Source organism: Bemisia tabaci, chromosome 10, assembly GCF_918797505.1.
Source record: "Bemisia tabaci chromosome 10, PGI_BMITA_v3".
Lineage (NCBI taxonomy): Eukaryota > Metazoa > Arthropoda > Insecta > Hemiptera > Aleyrodidae > Bemisia > Bemisia tabaci.
The window spans coordinates 7401882-7422175 of record NC_092802.1 but is presented as its reverse complement, the minus strand read 5'-3'; the positions used below and the strand labels follow the sequence as shown (position 1 = coordinate 7422175).

General features: G+C 37.9%; 1 protein-coding gene across 4 annotated transcripts in view; it reads left to right on the top strand.

Annotated features, from left to right (window-relative positions):
• The window catches only part of PRL-1 (protein-tyrosine phosphatase 4A family member PRL-1), a 148357-nt gene extending 128977 nt beyond the window's left edge, over nt 1-19380 (top strand). For all 4 annotated transcript variants that reach the window (XM_019040509.2, XM_019040511.2, XM_019040510.2 and 1 more), the window contains 3 exons: nt 8724-8855; nt 13517-13674; nt 15764-19380. In XM_019040509.2, coding sequence (XP_018896054.1) covers nt 8724-8855; nt 13517-13674; nt 15764-15869 — 396 coding nt within the window. In that variant the 3' untranslated portion in view covers nt 15870-19380. The remainder of the gene's footprint in view (nt 1-8723; nt 8856-13516; nt 13675-15763) is intronic.
• The last annotated feature ends 914 nt before the right edge of the window (nt 19381-20294 follow it).

Here is a 20294-nt window from a genome sequence, read left to right as displayed (position 1 = left end):
CCCGTCACAGGGTGACAAATTCTATTTTCGAAAGGCGTGGATAAGTCAGAAAATCTTGAAATGTAAGAAATCGTCACCGTTGTTATTACGATATCCGACTCGATTTTCGATGGTTCCAACCGCGACAACTGCGACCCCCTTCGCGAATGTTCCTCCATGCGGACGCCGTGGGATCGACGCGAAGTTGCTCAATCTTAGAAGGCGGCATGACACAGGCCCCGGTTGCGTCAAACCCCGCAATTCGAATCCTTATTTTATGACGTAATTAAGGACCGTCGGAGCGTCCCGTCTCCAGACTCAATACATCGTATTCGATAGTGGTTCGATGTATCGTTTCGTTCAAAACAGTAGAACATAACCTCCATTTTAGGATTTAAATAGGAAAAGCTGAAAATGAGAAAATTCCTAACAATTTCACTCTTCGCAGTACCATTTTGTGCTCTTAAGCATCAAAAATCTATCATTAAAACCCGTTTCCTCAAATTACTCGATTGACTTCAGAGGCTGTGTTTACATGATGAAACCAATCGATATCGATACACGCGCACCTGTTTGATGTATTGAATACGATCGATTCAAGTCTGGAGAATAACTACTCGTCTCCACTCTATTTAGTACCACCTGAAAGCAAGATGGACAAAAATTACGACTAATCTGTTTTCTTTTCCTTACCAGGACCGTTTCAGCTCGTAGACCCTTTGTTTCCTAAGAGACCAATTGTAAGCGTCTCGTTGGTCTAACGCGATTCGATTTTCCCACCTCATAGCACACAAGCAAGTTTCCGCGATACCACTATTCGAGCCTCGGTGTGTTGCGGAGTATCGTCGTTATTTGAAGGCGCTTTGAAGAATGGAAGAAAATCACATCGAAATACTTATACGGCGTTATTCCTCATCACAGTAGCATTACGGGTGTCACGGTTGCGTTCTGAAGGACGCGGCAATCTACAATCTGAATAATGTGTCACGTAAAGCTGAACTAATTTTTGCTCTGACGAAAAGCATTCAACTTTACGTGTCTTAATATCCCAGTTCAAGATCCTTGCACTGCGCCCTTTGCAACGCAACCGTGACACAATCGCGTAACTTTGCTGTAAAGTGGGAGAACGACGTATAATTATTCAAACGGTTCTTTCATCAGTGTTTCAAAACGCCTTCAAATAAGGATGATACTCCGCAATGCATCGGAGTTCGAATAGTGGTATCACCGAAACTTGCTTGTGTCGTAGGAAGTGCGCAAATTGAATTCCGATGTCCAGCAACGAACTTCTTCTTTGCGGGAACAAAAGGTCTACAAGCTGACTTTTGAAATTGATAGATGAAGTTATAGATGGTAAATATAAAGGGGGGAAATAATGGACTAATTGTAAGGTCTCTCGTGGTTTGCCGTTAGCCAGGCTAGTTAGTCTCTGACTTATACTCATTTGTCCACTTCACTGCAACTACCCGCTTCATCATTAGGATAGCTTCATTTTTTCTCCGTCTTCTTTATCTATAGCTTTGCAAATCAATTTCAACAACTAGCCGGTAGAGACGAAAAGAATTCCACTTGTTAACGAGCAACACCAGACGAATAGATCTCCGGCTGCCTTCGATCTGCTCCAAACGCGGAAGGCGCTGAGGAGACAACTATTTTAACTCCCATGTGATGTGGTGAAGTATCGCAGTATTTGAAGGCGTTTTGACTCGCTCGACTCCTCAATCGCAGATGTTTGGACTTGTGGTCCTCACGCTTTTAGGAATCTCGAATCCATTTAAATACGGATGGTTTACAGCGATATTTTTTAGGTCTACTACGTCGCTTCCACCAATAGAATTGTTTCATTTTCTTTTAGTATTCTTTGTCTAAAACTTAGTATATTAACGTCGATTATCGGCCGCAGGAGCGAAAAGCCGATTTAAAACAAGGAGATTTTTCATCAAATCCTGCAGAATACTCACATTTTTTTTTATACCCAGCACAAAATACGAATTGTTGCTTTCCAAATTACAAATCTGGACATTTTTTGAAATTGTTACCCTATTTGGACACATTTTGAGACCTCTATTATGAAAATTTTGGAAAATACGAACTGAATGAACACGATGTTTTCATTTGAGACTTTACATTGAGGGAGGTAATCATCCTCGACGAAGGTTTTTTCCACCATCCAGAATTTCTGGGGGGGGGGGGGGGTTTAGATGAGACTATTTTCTATTCCAGAGGGGCAGGCCCCCCTGGAACCCCCTCGAACGCCCATGTTGATCCGTCATTTAAACCTATGGAAAAGGATCGATTATCAGGGTGTTCGCAACGAGCACCTTCGCAATCGATTTTTTACAATAGCTTCAAACGGGGAAATATCGAATATCGATCATTCACGCCACGCCACTGGTCAGTTTTATTACGCGGTCGGATCGCGAAAGGTTTCTCTCGGCCGCTTCGTTATCGTTTTCGCGCCGTCGCCCCCTTCCCCCCCCCCCCCTCCGTCTCGGGGAGTTGCTCGCGAAACCGACTGAAAACATCTAAAAATAAACCGCCCATGAGCGGGGGGATTTTTTTTACACTTTCTCTTATCAGCTTTTTTTTTCTGCTCTCAGCGCGCGAAAAGTTTCTGACCGACGCCGATGCGATCAATGACTTTGAAAGATTTGACGTTTCCATTAATTCCCGAAGCGCTGCGCGATCTACCTTTTATTGCGAGGATTTCGTGGGTGCCGAGAGCCTCGAATGACTCCGATCGGGACCAGATTCAGCGCAGATTATCTCAAATCAAAATGCAGATGTTGCATGTGTGAGGAATTTGCTATTTGACTGTTGATTCTTTTGCGAAAGTTCGCGAGAAACACGATGGTCCCACTGGTTTTCTCTGAAATCAACTCCCAAGCTCATAAAAGCTCTCAAGTTGAGGCCAAAATGGAGGGGATATCCCACGCTATCCTGAGAGTCCACCTCTACATCAAGACAAACTCTCCATGCAAAGATAGGGAGCAAATACATTGACAGGGCTGCCACTTTATTTGGGGACTCCAAAACTGAAAACACGGCATCACTGCTAATGTATTTGCTCCCTATCTTTGCATGGAGAGTTTGTTTTGATGTAGAGGTGGACTCTCAGGATAGCGTGGGATATCCCCTCCATTTTGGCCTCAACTTGAGAGCTTTCTTGAGCTTGGGAGATGATTTCAGAGAAAACCAGTGGCGCCATCGTGTTTCTTGTAAACTTTTACATAAGGAACAACAGTCAAATCGCAAATCCCTCACATATGCAACATCTCCATTAAAGTGGCAGGCCTGTCAATGTATTTGCCCCCTATCTTTGCATGGAGAGTTTGTTTTGATGTAGACGTGGACTCTCAGGATAGCGTGGGATATCCCCTCCATTTTGTCCTCAACTTAGGAGTTGATTTCAGAGAAAACCAGAGTCACCGTCGTGTTTCTCGCGAACTTTTTCGTAAGAATCAACAGTCCAATCGCAAATTCCTCACACATGTAACATCTCCATTCCCAGTTATTCTTATCCCGAGGAAGGAAACGGATGATCGGATCGCATGAATCGCCTGAAATCGGCCGAGTAGGCAACACGGATCACATGGCGCTCTTTTTCAGGAGCGGCGAGTGGTTAGTCATTCCTGCTTATTCGCTCACTCATCAACGAAAAACGCGAGTGAACAACACCGACCAAGGTCACCCTCGACCAAAGTTGCCAGACTATGCAATTAAATGTAGATATTTTGCATGGGTTTAAGTTGGGGATAGCAACTACTAGCAACTATACCTCGTCCATCCGCACTCTCTGACTTCAGCTCAGCGAGCTATGAACGGACATTTCATCTATTTTTTTCCTTATTTTGTCTCATTTTTTTGAGGTTCCGATCGTTTCGTTTTGTCTGTCTCTCGTTTCCAATAACATCGCCTAGATGCTAGTCTCTGGTATGCTGATAATCCTTGCTCTCAGAGGTAGCAGTGGTTTTTATGCCTTTGCTTTTGCTGATTCATTTATTTGAGGGTGTCTACCATCAGTTAAACGCGAAAAAAACCGGAAAATATCAGGAAATTCCATGTTATTAGGAAAATCGGTCTTGGGTCAGAATATTTTGAGTGTTTCAAGCATTTTTCAAACACTATACATAATTCGTCAAATGTGTTGATTTGTTTCAATCCAACGAGTGTCAATGAATTTACGCAGAAAATCAGGAAAGTTCGTCTATAGAATATCAGGAAATTTCGTCAAGAATATCAGGAGAATATCAGGCCAATCCAAAATTAAAGTACAGTAGACACTCTGTATTTGTGAAAATTATGAACGCTCTACCAGATGATTTTCGTGCACTAATTTTTTGTGAAAATGAGGAATTGAAAATGAATGAATTTGACCGTTTGCGGAAAAAGGAACCTTGACATCAGATCATCCGAAATGGCTCATATTGATTCTGAGTAAGCAGCTTTAGCGGAGGAACAAAACCCTCGTAAACCGAAGAAATGACGATCGTACCGATGAGTTTTCCTTCGTTTCGATGGGTATGCAATTTGAGCTACTCAAGACGCGAAATTGTTGCATCGCGGATCTCTCTCGGGCGCGCGAGTCTGTTCTCCGCGGTCGAAGAGGTATGGAAGTTTGAAAAAATGCCGGAAAGTTTTTCGCACGATTGTATGATCAGATGAAGCTGTGAATGTTGAGAAACCTCATGAGAAAGCGTAATGCACGCCTTCAACGAAGATGAGTGATGAAAAATTAATCGCGAGAAATGCTTGTTTTTGCGCCGTTCGTTCTCCCGGCGCGTAGAAAATTTTATCAGATCCGTGTCGTAAAGTAAGTGAAGCAACCTTTGCCTGCCCGACTTTAATCTCTCATATCTTTACGACTCGGCGAGATGAGAATCCGCAGATTCATCCAGAAATAGAAAAAAACTAACTCCAGAATGGTTTTAGAGCAATGGACCATTAGACAAGGTACGAATTTAAGCAATCTGATACATGTTTCTTAACCAGAATTTCACGTAGAACACGATTCAAACTACGAAAATTACCGAAATCAACTTCTAGCGAAGATATTAACGTTTTTATTTCACATTGGGTACGAGGAATTTGAACTGCCCGCTCACAAGAAACTCAAAGCTCTACGTGAGTCAAATCGCGCACTACAACGGTTTCAGCAAGCTTCTCAATCGAGCAATGTTCATTTTCCACCATAAGTTGTTCAAACTATTGGTAATCTGCTATAGCTGAGCCAAAGTGTCAAGATTGAAGTTGAAAATTTTTACATCGCAGAGACTGTCATGATAAACATTTAGCGCGCAATGTGAATCACGTAGAGCATTGAGTTTTCATGAGCGGGTGGTTTGAATTCACGCATCAAGAATCATTAAATAGCTTCGTCAGGAGTTGATTTGGGTAATTTTCGTTGTGCGTATCGTGTTCTACGTGAAATTTTGGTTGAGAAACATGTATCAGAATGCTGAAGTTCGTACCTTGTCTAGTGGTCCATTTATGGTATTCCGTCGACTGGAATTGCCGCACAATGGATCGAGTCAATCAGAGAGGTCGGACATTAAATTTTTGACTGAAATTGCTTTGCTCACTCGGTGTATTTCGTCACATTTTTCATGTCAAGGTGTGTTTCCGGAAGAAAATTTCACAAGGAACCCAATGGAACCACTTTTAGAACCTTAAAGTTCTGTATAAACGGAGTTTTAAGCTTTTACACACATACATAAAGCCGCTTTTATAGCGCAGCCTCGCGCTCTGCGACGCCCAATCGCGTTGCCCCCTATCCTCCCAGAGATCATCAGGCAATTGGCACCTTCTGATCTCCTCCTCCACCCCTTGTCGCCAACCTTTCACAGGACGTCCACGCCGTCGCCTTCCGGGAGGAACCCAATCGAAAACCTACTCGGGCAACCGATCGTCTGCCATAGTTTTAAGCTTTTAAAGTTTTCAAATTTTGTCCGACCTCTTCCATCGACTCGATTCACTAGTTTTTCACGCTTCCAGTGAAATCCTCAGATTTTTTTATCGCCAGCGCTTTTTATCTCGAAGGGTTTAGCTCCAGGAGCTTTATTTCGAAAAGTTGGGCGTTACTGCTTTCCTGGGCAACACGGTTCAACCGATAGATCGTATTCGATACATCAAACGGGTGAGATTGTATCGATATCGAATGGTTCAAAACATAAACATAGCCTCAAAAGTAAATTCAGAAATCTGAGGGAACGGGTCTTTCGTAACAGATTTTGTATTCCTTTGAGCACCAAATGCCACTGCAAAGTGAAATTGTCAGGAATTTTCTCCTTTTCAGCTTTTCCAACTTAAATCCTGTTAGTTTGGTTTGAGGTTATGTTCTATTGTTTTAAACCAAACGATACATCGAACCACTATCGAATACGATCCATTGGTATCGAATATTCTAAATCCGTCATGACGTATGACTAACAGCGTCTGGAAGAGCCAGACTCGAGGCGGACGGCCGGTCTGGAAGACGGCGAGAGACGAAGGCGGGGTGACCCAGTTGCCCGGGCCTCTGACCCAGATCCCGCCGACGATCCGCACCCGCTGCAACGACGCACAGTGGATCAAGTCAATAGGAGCGGTCGGACAAATTTTGGAAACTGTAAAAGCTCATAACTCCGTTTACACAGAACTTTGAGGTTTTAAAAGTGGTTTCATTGGTTTTCTCGTGAAATTTTCAACCAGAAACACCCCTTATAATTGAAAATGTGACGAAATATACATCAGAATTTGCAGTTTTAGTCAAAAATTTCATGTCCGATCTCTCTGATTGACTCGATCCACTGTGCGACGATCCGACGACAACGCTGCCGCGCTGAGGAAGAACGCCGTATGAACCTTCAGGCGTTGCCAAATTTCCGTTGATGAAACGCGAATTTCCTGGTAAACTTCTGAAGATTTTCCATCCAGTTTTTCAGATAATTTTGTTCGCAATTTCACCTAAAATTCCTGAGAATTTCATGGAAAAATACCCATAATTTTCATTACAAATAAACATTTTATCGAAGGAAATTTGGCAACTCTCGAATGTTCTTACGGCGTTCTTCCTTAGCATGGCAGAACGCGAGCTTCCACCGATTGTTTTTCACGTCCGTGAATCAACTCCGCGTCCGGGGAGGGAACTGACCACTCGCCAGACCACTAATCAGTCCTACGCCCTAGCGCTACACTCCCGTGTTCAGGAAAAACGCCGTATGAGCATCGAATGTTGCCAAATTTCCTCGTAAAAAATCCATCGTCCAAGAAAGTCATGGATAGTTTTCCTTGAAATTTTGCGACTTTTCAGATCAAATTTCGAACAAAATTCTCCGAAAGACTGACCACTCACCAGACCACTAACCAGTCCTACGCCCTAGCGCTACACTCCCGTGTTCAGGAAAAACGCCGTATGAGCATCGAATGTTGCCAAATTTCCTCGTAAAAAATCCATCGTCCAAGAAAGTCATGGATAGTTTTCCTTGAAATTTTGCGACTTTTCAGATCAAATTTCGAACAAAATTCTCCGAAAGACTGACCACTCACCAGACCACTAACCAGTCCTACGCCCTAGCGGTACACTCTCGTGCTAAGGTAAAACGCCGTATGAGCATTCGAATGTTGCCAAATTTCCTCGTAAAAAATCCATCGTCCAAGAAAGTCATGGGTAGTTTTCCTTGAAATTTTGCGACTTTTTAGATCAAATTTCGAACAAAATTCTCCGAAAGACTGACCACTCACCAGACCACTAACCAGTCCTACGCCCCAGCGGTGCACTCCCGTGTTGAGGAAAAACGCCGTATGAGCATTCGAATGTTGCCAAATTTCCTCGTAAAAAATCCATCGTCCAAGAAAGCCGTGGATAGTTTTCCTTGAAATTTTCCGACCTTTTAGATCAAATTTCGAACCAAATCCTCCGAAATATCGGACGAGAAACTTTCTCGAAGTTTCAGGAAAATTCGTTGTTTTTCGAAGGAAATTTGGCAACGCTTGATGGCTCATACGGCGTTCTTCCTCAGCACGGCAGTACACTCCATAGAGAAAAAAAAGGAGGTATTTGCATTTCGGGCATCTTGAAATTTTTTGATGATTTGATGACGTAGGTCGGTACAGCGACGTTTAGCGTGAAGGGGACGTCGCTGTACCGACCTACGTCATCAAATCATCAAAAAATTCCAAGATGCCCGAAATGCAAACACCTCCTTTTTTTCCTATGAGTACATTCGTCTGGCGAACCACCTGGGTCAGGGTTGCCACAGCCAGATTACCGTGTTAACTGTGAAATGTCAGAGAATTTTAAAAAGTCAGGTAAAACCTGGAAATGTAAGGGAGACTGACGGCAATGTCAGGGAAAAATGGATCAGCACCTTTATTTGTTTTCTAGAAGGGTTTGACGTTTCCAACAAGAAATTTTGCCCAGAAACTATTTCTAATTATGTCTATTTGACCATCTGGCATATCTTCAATTGCCGGGGGATGACACCAACATGTGTCAGTGCCAATCAGGGAATTGTCAGGGAAATTCATTTTCCAAATTCTGTGGCAACCCTGAATTGATAGTCTATGAAAGTCAAGGAAGTGACTGCTAGACAGGGTGTGAACAGTTTCAAAAATTGACCTTTCTTAAACTTGTTCCACCTAATTGTCTCGTAACTCAAAATTAATGACCTAGTTTGACTTGAATTTTTGAAATCAATGTGAATTGTCAATCGATATCTCGAAGAATAACTGAAGATTTATGATTTGATTGTTCTTTGTTTCAGGAATTGAAGAAACGCAATGTAAAAAATCTAGTTCGTGTGTGTGAGCCAACCTACAAAGCGTCAGACTTGAACGCTGAAGGGATAAATGTTTATGATCTACCGTACGATGATGGCACATCCCCTCCAAGTCATGTGAGTCCTACTCTGTTTCTGTTACTACTTTTTTGAAGAAATCTCTCAAATGTGATAAATTTAAAACATGGGCTAAAAGTACCAGACTAGAGTTAAACTATGAAAATATTATTAAAATATTAAAAAGTCATACTCACTACTCAGAGGATTTTTCCCCTTTTTTCCCCTTTTTGTTAAATTTTTGGGAAATTCCTTTGTTAAATTATTGGGAATTTAACAAAAAAGAAGGAAAGAAAGAAAAAAAAAATCCTCTGATTAGTGGGTGACTTTTTAACATGTTAATAATATTTTTATCGTTTCTCAAATGTGCAGCGTGCTTTCCCTGAATGAGAAAGATGTGCAACAGAAGAAAGGAAATAGTTAACAGAAGTCTTTATTATAGAAATCCTAATTAGTTGTTTACGATACTTACTAACATTTGATTGGATAATTAACTGCCTTTTTTCGAAAAACGTCACACTCGGAAATTTTTAGGAAACTTTTTTTTTTTTGGAAATTTTTTGGATTTTTTTTTTTTTTTTTTCCTGCAAGAATCAGGGTTTGTAGAGGCAGCTCTCTTTGATTTTATTTCTTCGCAACAAATTTTGGACCTTTTTCTTCGGTTCGTGTTTGCGAATAACTTATTTTTAAAACATGCTATCTCTTGACTGGAGTTGGAATGGGTCACTAGACAAGGTATGAATTACACGATTTGGGCAACGAAAATTACTGAAACTCACTTTGAACCAAGATTTTAATGTTTTTATTTTGCATTGGCTTTGAAACATTTGAATTTGCCGCTCATAAGAGAAAGAAGAGTCTCCTCGAATCAAAATACGCTTCAAGGCGGTTTTGGCAGACTTCTCAAGGAGCAGTGTTCTTTCCCCCTCCCTGTGTCATTCCAAGTGGAAATAACGTACAACAGCTGAGCTGGAGCGTCGATATTGAGGTCATATTTTCATAATGCAAAGACTAACGGAAACGTCCGCAATTTAACTCAAGTGGACTTCAGGTTTTTCTCTGAACCGGGATTTTGAATTTATGTTTCAAAAAGCGTTGATAATCTTGGTTAGTAGTTACTTTTAGTAATTTTCATTGAACAAATCATGCTCCTTGTGAATTTCGGCGAGAAAACATACGCTAGAAAGTTGAAATTTGCACCTTGTCTAAGTAGATCATTGCCTTTATCCGTAAAAATAAAGAAAAAGAAAATTGGCATGTACCTGCCATTCCTCGTTGTTCTGTACCTGATAGCCTAAACTTAAAAATATTATTGTCAGTATTCCTAGGTGTAATTTGCAAGCATGAATCAAGGCTTGTTTTTTGTTTTATGTATATCACACGAATTTTTTGGGCTATTCCTATTTATGCAGGAAAAAACAGTGGTGTATCAGCAGTGAAGATTTTACTTTTGCAATCAAGATTCCTAATAGAAGTCACAAAGAGAAATATGGATGGTGAAACTGCAGAAATGCGTATCTTGGTTTGTGGCACTGAAGAGTTCCTGTCATATTTTATTTTTTATATGACAAACTACTGAACCTCGTGTTTTAAAAACTTCATTGATTTTTCCTCTCTATCTAAAAAATATTTTTTGAACATTGATTTGGTCTCCTCTTAGCAAGTAAAATAAGAGCGGAGATTTTGAAATACAGCAACCGAGACACGAATTTTTGCAGTGTCACTGTCGCTATATAGTTTTTTTTTCTTTTCTTTCTTTTTTTTTCTTTTAAAGAGAATACTGATTTTTTTTTGGTTTTTGTTTTTATTACAAAAACGGACTTTAATCATTAGGTTAAGTACTTGATGTTATAAACCTTAAAAAATTTGTAATTGACATCCCCATAAGGGGGGGTTGTACATTTTTGTGAAGTTAATAATAATCTTACTATAGTAAAAAAATATAAGGCCTTTTTTGTGTGTACGTCCGTGTCATTTCGCATGCTCATTGGTCTTTCATTAACCAATCAGAAAACTTCATTGAAAATCCCCGGGAAATTTAAATGTATTCTTCCGTAAAGGAATTAATGATAGGTAGACACGTATAAAAATGGGATGTATTTCTTCTAATCAACCAGGATAAAAAGGGAGGAATATTACCTATACAGGATAGTCCTGGAAAAACGGGATGTACCTATATTAATAAACCGGGATAACAGGACGAATATCGATCTTTATATATCGATATTCGATATATCGTTTGATTTAAAGGAGTATTGACTGGGATAAAAGGTGATTTACGGGATTTCTTCAAAGTGACCGGGATAATATGCAGTAATTTTACCTATATACAGTATAGTCATGGATAAAACTGGATGTAACTATATTAAGAAACCGGGATAACAGGAAGGATATCGATCTTTGTGTATCGATCTTCGATACATCGTTTGTTCTAAAGCAGTATTGACTGGGATAAAACGGGATTTCTTCATAATAACCGGGATAAAAGGGGGGGATTTTACCTATACAGGATAGTCATGGATAAAACGGGATGTAACTATATTAAGAAATCGGGATAACAGGAAGGATATCGATCTTTATATATCGATATTCGATATATCGTTTGATTTAAAGGAGTATTGACTGGGATAAAAGGTGATTTACGGGATTTCTTCAAAGTGACCGGGATAGTATGCAGTAATTTTACCTATATACAGTATAGTCATGGATAAAACTGGATGTAACTATATTAAGAAACCGGGATAACAGGAAGGATATCGATCTTTATATGTCGATATTCGATATATTGTTAATCGTTATCGTTATCGTTAAAGAATTAATGATAGTTAGACACGTATAAAAATGGAGGGATTTCTTCTAATTAACCAGGATAAAAGGGAGAGAACATTACCTACACAGGATAGTCCTGGAAAAACGGGATGTGCCTATATTAATAAACCGGGATAACAGGACGAATATCGATCTTTGTGTATCGATCTTCGATACATCGTTTGTTCTAAAGACAGTATTGACTGAGATAAAACGGGGATTTCTTCATAATAACCGGGATAAAAGGGAGGGATTTTACCTATACAGGATAGTCATGGATATAGCGGGATGTAACTATATTAATAAACCGGGATAACAGGACGAATATCGATCTTTGTGTATCGATCTTCGATACATCGTTTGTTCTAAAACAGTATTGACTGAGATAAAACGGGATTTCTTCATAATAACCGGGATAAAAGGGAGGGATTTTACCTATACAGAATAGTCATGGATATAGCGGGATGTAACTATATTAAGAAACCGGGATAACAGGAAGGATATCGATCTTTGTGTATCGATCTTCGATACATCGTCTGTTCTAAAGCAGTATTGACTGGGATAAAACGGGATTTCTTCATAATAACCGGGATAAAAGGGAGGGATTTTACCTATACAGGATAGTCATGGATAAAACGGGATGTAACTATATTAAGAAATCGGGATAACAGGAAGGATATCGATCTTTATATATCGATATTCGATATATCGTTTGATTTAAAGGAGTATTGACTGGGATAAAAGGTGATTTACGGGATTTCTTCAAAGTGACCGGGATAATATGCAGTAATTTTACCTATATACAGTATAGTCATGGATAAAACTGGATGTAACTATGTTAAGAAACCGGGATAAAACACATCAAATGCATCATGAAACACAGCAAACATATCAAACACATCATGAAACACAGCAAACACATCATGAAACACAGCAAACACATCATGAAACACCCCAACACATCATGAAACACAATCAAACACATCAAACACAACAAACACATCATGAAACACAGCAAACAGATCATGAAACACAATCAAACACATCAAACACAACAAACACATCATGAAACACAATCAAACACAACAAACACATCATGAAACACAATCAAACAAATCAAATACATCAAACTGATAATCGCATGTTTCATTGAACCCTTCAGGAATGCCAAGTCAAAATTTAAAGTTAAAAGAAGGAGCAGTGGTTATGTTACTACGCAACATTTGTATCGAGGATGGATTGTGCAATGGGACAAGATTAATTGTCTTAAAAATAAACAAATGCATTTTGCATTGCTCAGTTTTAAAAGGAGAAAATAAAGGAAAAATAGTTGCACTACCAAAAATTACACTTAACACAAAAGAAGAAACAAACCTACCTTTTGTTTTGAATAGGAAACAATTCCCCGTTAGATTAGCATTTGCTATGACTATTAGTAAAAGCCAAGGGCAATCGTTTGACAGAGTGGGAATTTTTATAGATAAATAAAGACCAATGTTCGCTCACGGGCAACTGTATGTAGCATTGACTAGATGTAGGACTAAAGAAGGTTTAAAAATAAAAATCATTAATTTTGATGACAACAAAAATAAAAACACAGCAATGAACATTGTGTATCAAGAAGTTCTGCTAAAACTTTGTTTATTTTCTACTGTTAAAATTGAAGAATGCAGTATGTAATTATTATCTTCAAAACAATTAATTTTGTCACTATGAACAAAACATTTTTTATTATGAATATAACTTAAAACAAGCAGTGAACTCCAACACAATGTGTTTATAAGGCGCGTCATTAAAATGAAGGTAAAAAAAGGTAAGCCAGGTAATTGTAACCAGGAAGCACCTGTATTGCACCAGGAAGGTGCCAGGTAAGTGTAAAAATACTCATTTTAATCTGTGATCTTCTTTTCCAGGTGATTGATAAATGGTTTGAAACTTTAAAATTAGCAAATCGTGATACCTGCGTGGCTGTGCATTGTGTAGCAGGCTTAGGCCGAGCTCCTGTCTTAGTCGCTATTGCGCTCATCGAACTTGGAATGAAATATGAGGATGCAGTTGAGCTCATCAGACAGTAAGTATCTATTTTGGGGACTGGACAACACTTTGTAATCGGGAACTACTATTTCTGGCTCATTTTAGAAACAACATTTGTGCTATTAGTCTCCCATAGACAACTCTAAAGAAATGAGAAGGCTAAAAAGAATAAATTAATGGGAGTTGTCCTCCCCTAGGACAGACCATCATTTTTAAGTAACCTAGACAAATCTTCTAGCTGTATAAAGCAACGAAGTTCCTTGTACCTTCCTCCCCTCATCATTTTCTAATCCCCCTCCTCCCCCAACTTAATCCAAGGAACTAAGATATTACTCTTTTATCTTTGTAAACCTTTTATTGTATTGGGTATCTGAACAAAATTGTTTTAATTACTTTATAAGTGAAATAAGAAAAACACTGGGTACAGGCTGTAAATAAAGGTATGTTTTAAGTAGAGGGTAGAGAGTAAGAGATGTTATACGTGTTATATGTTTTAAGAGATCAACTTTATAAGTAGATAACATTAAATAAATAATTTAAAAAAAAAAGTCTCCCATCGCGATAAGTGCTTTTGTGGGTGAGCCAGAATTTGTAACCCCTAATTGCAAAATGTACTCAAATCTAAAGATCATTCCTTCATCCTCGGTTTTACTAGTTTACATATTATCATCGATTTCAGAACCAGGATTGCCACAGTCAAGCGAAACCGAAAATCAGGGAAAACAAAAGTATGAAACCCTTCACATAAAATCCAAGAAATCGTTTACCATTGAACTACTAATTTTGAATTTTGAAAAATCAGTTAATTTTTGTCAAAGTAAGTTAAAAAGTCTTGGAAAAAATATTAAAAAATGTGGCCCGAACTGTACTTATCTAGGTGGTAGGAAAGCAAGGCAAAATAAAAACAAAATTTTCAATGAGAGTGAAAAATTTAAGCTCTAATTAGTATCAGTACTAGACTGAAGGAGAGAATGTTCCCATTTCTAACTTTTTAAGCATTTTAAACTTATTAGAGCTCAAATCTTCGACTCTAATTTAAATTTTTGAATTTTTTGGCCTTACTTTCCCCACAAAATAGCGTGTACCCAACTCTATTTTACCGCCTTGATAAAACTAAGCTGAGTCATACCTTGTGATTGCGTCATCTTTTCTTGTCAGATAAGATAATCAACACATTGTACATTCAAGGTTCGAATGTTCAATCCACACCAACGCAGCTTCTGTTCAACTTTGGGTATAAATCCGTTTTCGAAATTGATCAATGAAGCCATACATGTGTTCACAGCTGACGTCGAGTTTTTAAGTTATGAGAAAATCGCTTTCAAAGTTTTCAAAACTGGGCATTCAGATGTCCGTAAGGCAAATAGGTTTCGGTCAGTGCATTTTTTTTGGAGCTAATTCTTCTCTAAATAATGAGCTTTAGAACTTTACATTTGAAGCAAGTTTCAATTAAGATATAGTGATTTTAAAGAAAAAGACCACATCCGCCCGGAGAGCTTTTTTTCAAAGCGTCATATACACTACTAAGCCAATGTAAAAGAACAGAACTATTTAAATGAATCAAAACTTGATTACATTTGAATTGTCAAATGATTTTTGGAAAAAAATAAATATTTGGTCATTTTTTAATAGAGCATACGGAAAAAATTACAATATGTCTTCTAAAATAGGAATGAAATTGGGAAAATGTGTCATCTCTCAGCAGTAAACTTCCAATAAAATATGCAGCAAGTCCATTCCCTTTCATCACTCCAGTGTAATGTGCTCATTATACATGATTCTCAATATTAATGAGATTCAGCAAATTATTTGGAAAAATAGCGAAGTCTGACATCTGTATATTTTTACATATACAACACGGTTTTTTATGCATATCTCTGTAGAAAATTATAGCAAAAGATAGAAACTCCGCACCAATATTCTTGAAGTTTTTTGAAATTTCAAAATAGCGGTATGAAATGACGGATGTTTATATTCGCTGTTCACACAGATGTAGCTTCAAATATTTCTGCCGATCACCCCACTTTGATAGAATTCTTTTGTTGAAGTATGATCGTTTACCTCTCAGAGTGTTTTCTTTTATACCTTAAGATTTAAATTCTAATTCTATCTTCTCTGATTTTCAGGAACAGAAGAGGGGCAATCAACTCAAAGCAACTCCAGTTCTTGGAAAAATACCGTCCAAAGTCCCGTTTGAAGAACGGACACAAAAATTCCTGCTGTATCCAGTGAAGGAGCGAGCGCTACCAGCATAGCATAACAGGCTTTTTATATTTAATTAATTTATTTTTAATTTTTTTTTTTATAATTTTACCATTTTCTTCTTATGAATTTTAAATGTTTATCGTGCATGAAGGTTTAGTTATATCTCAATCTAAACTGAAAAAAATCTGTCAGAGCGGTGGAACCCACGCAGCTCTTATTATTTGTTGAACGAATGGTAAGGTTTTGCTTTTTTTTAGCTGTATGATTTTATTTTTAAAATTATTTTAGAATCTAGTATTCGTCTTTTTTGTATGAGTGTCGGAAACCGGCAGAAAGAGCAAAATTTAGGAAATTGTTGCCCTTGGGCTACTTTGGACTCCTTAGATGTTCCCTTTCAGGCTTGCGACTGGTGTTTTTTTTTTAATTTTCTTTTTTTCTTGTGCTTTCATAACTTCTGATTATCCATAGATCAAAGTCATTATTCGTGTTCATTTTAATTCAAATCAATTTTTCCAACCTCATAATCTCTTGCAAGGAAGGAAGTGATTGTTGAATTTTGGGCTAGTCCTGGAAACAAGTTATGCTCGAATTTTTACTCACAAATCATTAATATATCGAAAGAAAAAAAGTTTATCGAGTAGATTAGTCAAAATCCTTTTCATTTTATGTATCAGTTCTTTGCCAACTCTGCCCATGGGTGCAGAGTATCATCAATACCCTTAATTAATCATCAATCTTTAGAATCAGAGTACACGCAGAATCTCACGCACCGAAAGCACTTGAAGCTTATAAGCCAAATCAAATGTTTTTTTCTTAAGTCTCTGCTGCCAAAGTTGTTAAAGCGTTCAGGAATCTTAGATGCCAAAGTTTGAAAAATATTGAACTGCTTGTAACCGCTCCCGGACCAATTTTCTTTTCCGGTTAGTAGTCACCACCATTGCAGGCCTGGCCGGGGATTTCTTTCTTTCTGCCGGATAAAGACTGCTCTATTTCAATCATTTCTTGTCCAACCGAATAAGTAATAGCAACAGTCTGTGTTATGCTCCGCAGAGCAATGGAAGAAAAAGTTGTTTGCGTAAGAAATTACCTGTACTTAGTTTAATTTCCTTTTTTTTAATTTTAATTTATTTTGTACTTTTTTTTTCTACGATTCTCATAATTGCAGTAGGATCTTTACTACAAGATGGTAATAGTATTCACTGCGGTCCTACCTTGTATTATCGTTGTAGTATCTGAAGTGTACGATGTGGTTGGAACGTGAAAACAAGCGTACTAGCACATAGCTATACACGTGTATTATATTTTTGTAACATATTTTGAACGAAGTTGCCAGATCACATAGCACATTCAGGAATATCAAATTTATGGTTTGTCTGAAAAATTTTTCCGCTGAACCATGTTATCTCCAATAAAGTCATTCGATTGTCTCTTGATAGCTAATCTCTAATCTGAAGCGTCCTGACGTCCATGTGTTTATTGCACCTCCTTTCAAATTAGTAACTCTGCACTTCCAGCAAACCTAGGAATTTTTTAATGATCTGTGTGCGTGCAAAATCCGACACAGCCGTTTGTTGAGATTGTGTGCTCATGATCAAAGAGGCTCAGTGTCAGAAAGTCGGAACTGTTACTCTTTGGATTGAACCTAAGCAAACTTATCATTACACCACTAATCAACATATCGACTGGTATTCAAGAATGAATGCAAAACGCTCTTCAGAGGCGAGTTTTTGCTGCATTTGTAGAATTTTCTGGGTTTAACATCCTTTTTATTTTTAATTAACAGACTTAACTTTTCTGAATCTGCTGAAGAAAAATGAACCAGAACCTTTTTTATTTTTCTAATATTCATTTTAAAAGATTAAGTGTTTGAATCCACCTTTCCTTCAATCTACTCCTAATGATTGACTGTTAGGCATATTAGAAGTCTGAATGCAGGCACAGCAAGCAATGGTTTTGAAAAACCGCTACTTACTTAGTCTTTATTGTTTTCTGTGTCAGTTGAGTGCTTATTTGGCAAATTGTCAAACAGAAGTTGTCCTGAGTTTAGTTTTCGTCAATGTATAAATTTGGCTTCTCTTTATAATTTTTTGCATGAATCTTACCAAAATCTGTGCATTTTCCACATAGTTATCCTGGAATCATTCAAGTACTATTTATTTTTCATCCCTTCCCTTTCATAATGCACCAGTAATGAATGCAAATTTTTTTTTGGGAAGTAATTTTCAAGTGATCAGTCCTCACCCCTAAATTTCCTTTAAATAACGGTTTCAATTTGTCTATTTTTTCAATAAAGACCTCTTAATTTTATTATACACTTTGTCACTCCTAGCCCTCTTTGAATTCCCAGTGCGAACCAAGAAACTGCTCCGCAAACTTAAACCTTGACTACTCCTTCACGTAGTACATGAGTGGCTGTTTCCCTTTGCTGGTAAAAAATGTAAATTTCACTTTCATCTCATTTTTTTTTTGGCACAAATATCTGGCAGCTCGTACAATTTCAGTTCATAATTTAGGGTCAATGAATTCAATACTTGAATGTTAAAACCTGCAATTTGAGCTGATCCTTCATTTTTCACCTGTGTCTACCCTCATCTCAGTGTCATGTGGCTGCAAGACTATTCTTCAAAGATTTTTGAAATAACTGTAAGAAGTGCGTAGGCAGTGCAATGAGCATCAAAACCATAATTATGGCAAGCTTCAAGGGGGGCAAAATGCTGAACTTCATTGACGAGGTGTGAGCTTTAACTGAAGCGAGGCAAATGCCTGCGTTATGAAGTAATCCAGATGTTGGCCGCATTCTTCCTCAGGTTCATTAAAGTCAAAACAGAGTGTTTGATAGCACCATCTGAACGCCTTTTTTAAAGCGTCCCATTTACAATTACTCCTCTATACAAACGGATTGCAGTCTAAATCTGGTGGGATAACTGTACTTAAGTTTGATTTCTGAACAAAGATACGCAGGTTTAAGATACGTTTTATTTTCACACCCTTCATTTTTATCGATGTTCAACTTTCTGTGCTTTTTCTTAAAATTTATTGACGATCTAGGTCTTTGAATCTCTTTTGTATCTCTTTTGAAAATCTTGAATTTTAAATCTTGAATTTTTTTACTTGTATGTTCTCATGAATCAAGTTCCCTGCCCTCAGATATATTCTCAGCGCATCTTTGTTTTCCCTGGACAAATCAAGCTGCAACATAGCCTAGCCTGGTGAAACAAAGGGTATAACAAAATATTGCGTGACAAGAGCCCTTTTTAACCCTAGTACTATGTCACGTAAAAACATTGTAAAATAAAAGAAAGCATTGCGCATCCCACCACCATGCAGCATCAGTTGTTTTTTTCCTTTTTATTAAGTCTCACTCTCTACTCAGGTTGTATCTGTGACTTGACTTTAACTGCATTTACAATTTCTAGTTCTCTGGAACTCGATTCATGATCGCGCTGAAAAAATTATCCGTTTATTTTAACAATTTGTTTAATGTACCCAGAAATTCTCAGATTTACAAAATAAACACTTTTGTGTTCATTGAAACCAATCTACCATTCTTGTTCTTTCTTTCAAAGACTCCACTTTTCATCAGCTCTCAGTAGAGATCAATCAAGCATAAGGATTCTTCGGTTGTCATGTCATGCCAGCATTGATTTCTAGCTCTGCTATTTTTCAGCATTGCTGACGATTCAGTAACAAACGAACGCAACTTATCTCTCTTTCTCTCTTTAAATCTTCTTCCACTTTCATATCTAAACTCCTAAAGTTTTATAGTATAGCGTTTTATCTCAAATTTTATTGTAGACACCTTCCACAGTTTGATGCATGTATCGATAAAAATATTGTGACACACATTTTGATGCCCATTTAATTTTCTAAAAACTGCTTTTTATAGGTGTTGGGTGAGAGTAAGAGAGACTGTCACCATTATCAGTAACCATGAACCGTCCAACTTTACAGAACTGTCACTGATGGGAGCATCTGTGACTTCCAGTGAACATGACATGACCCAATGAGTTTACTATAAATCAAGATTTCTAAAGTGTGATCTCAATGATTTGAAAATTTCTACCTACCAGAAGTTTCTTCGAAAATGTGATCCACGAAGAATTTTCGAAAAAATTTAGCAAGTCAGAAAAAATTTCTCACCAAATGTCGAAGTCTCATCTTAGATTTTCTATGACTATGTTACGTAACTCCGTTATGAACGCCTTCCCTCCTCCTGTAACGCACTTGCAACATAGGATTTGACCTCCCTCCCAGAACTTGACTTTTTTTTTAAATCAAAATCTTAGTTTTAACCATGCAGCACCAGGGTGCTTTTTCATTAGAGACTTGACAATGAATTTTAACAAACTGCACTATAAGAAAGTAAAATAAATCTTGTTTACAATTATTTTCATTATTATTGCAGTGCCTTGAAATTGCTTCACCTCTTTTCCCTGAACTGGTTTCGCAACT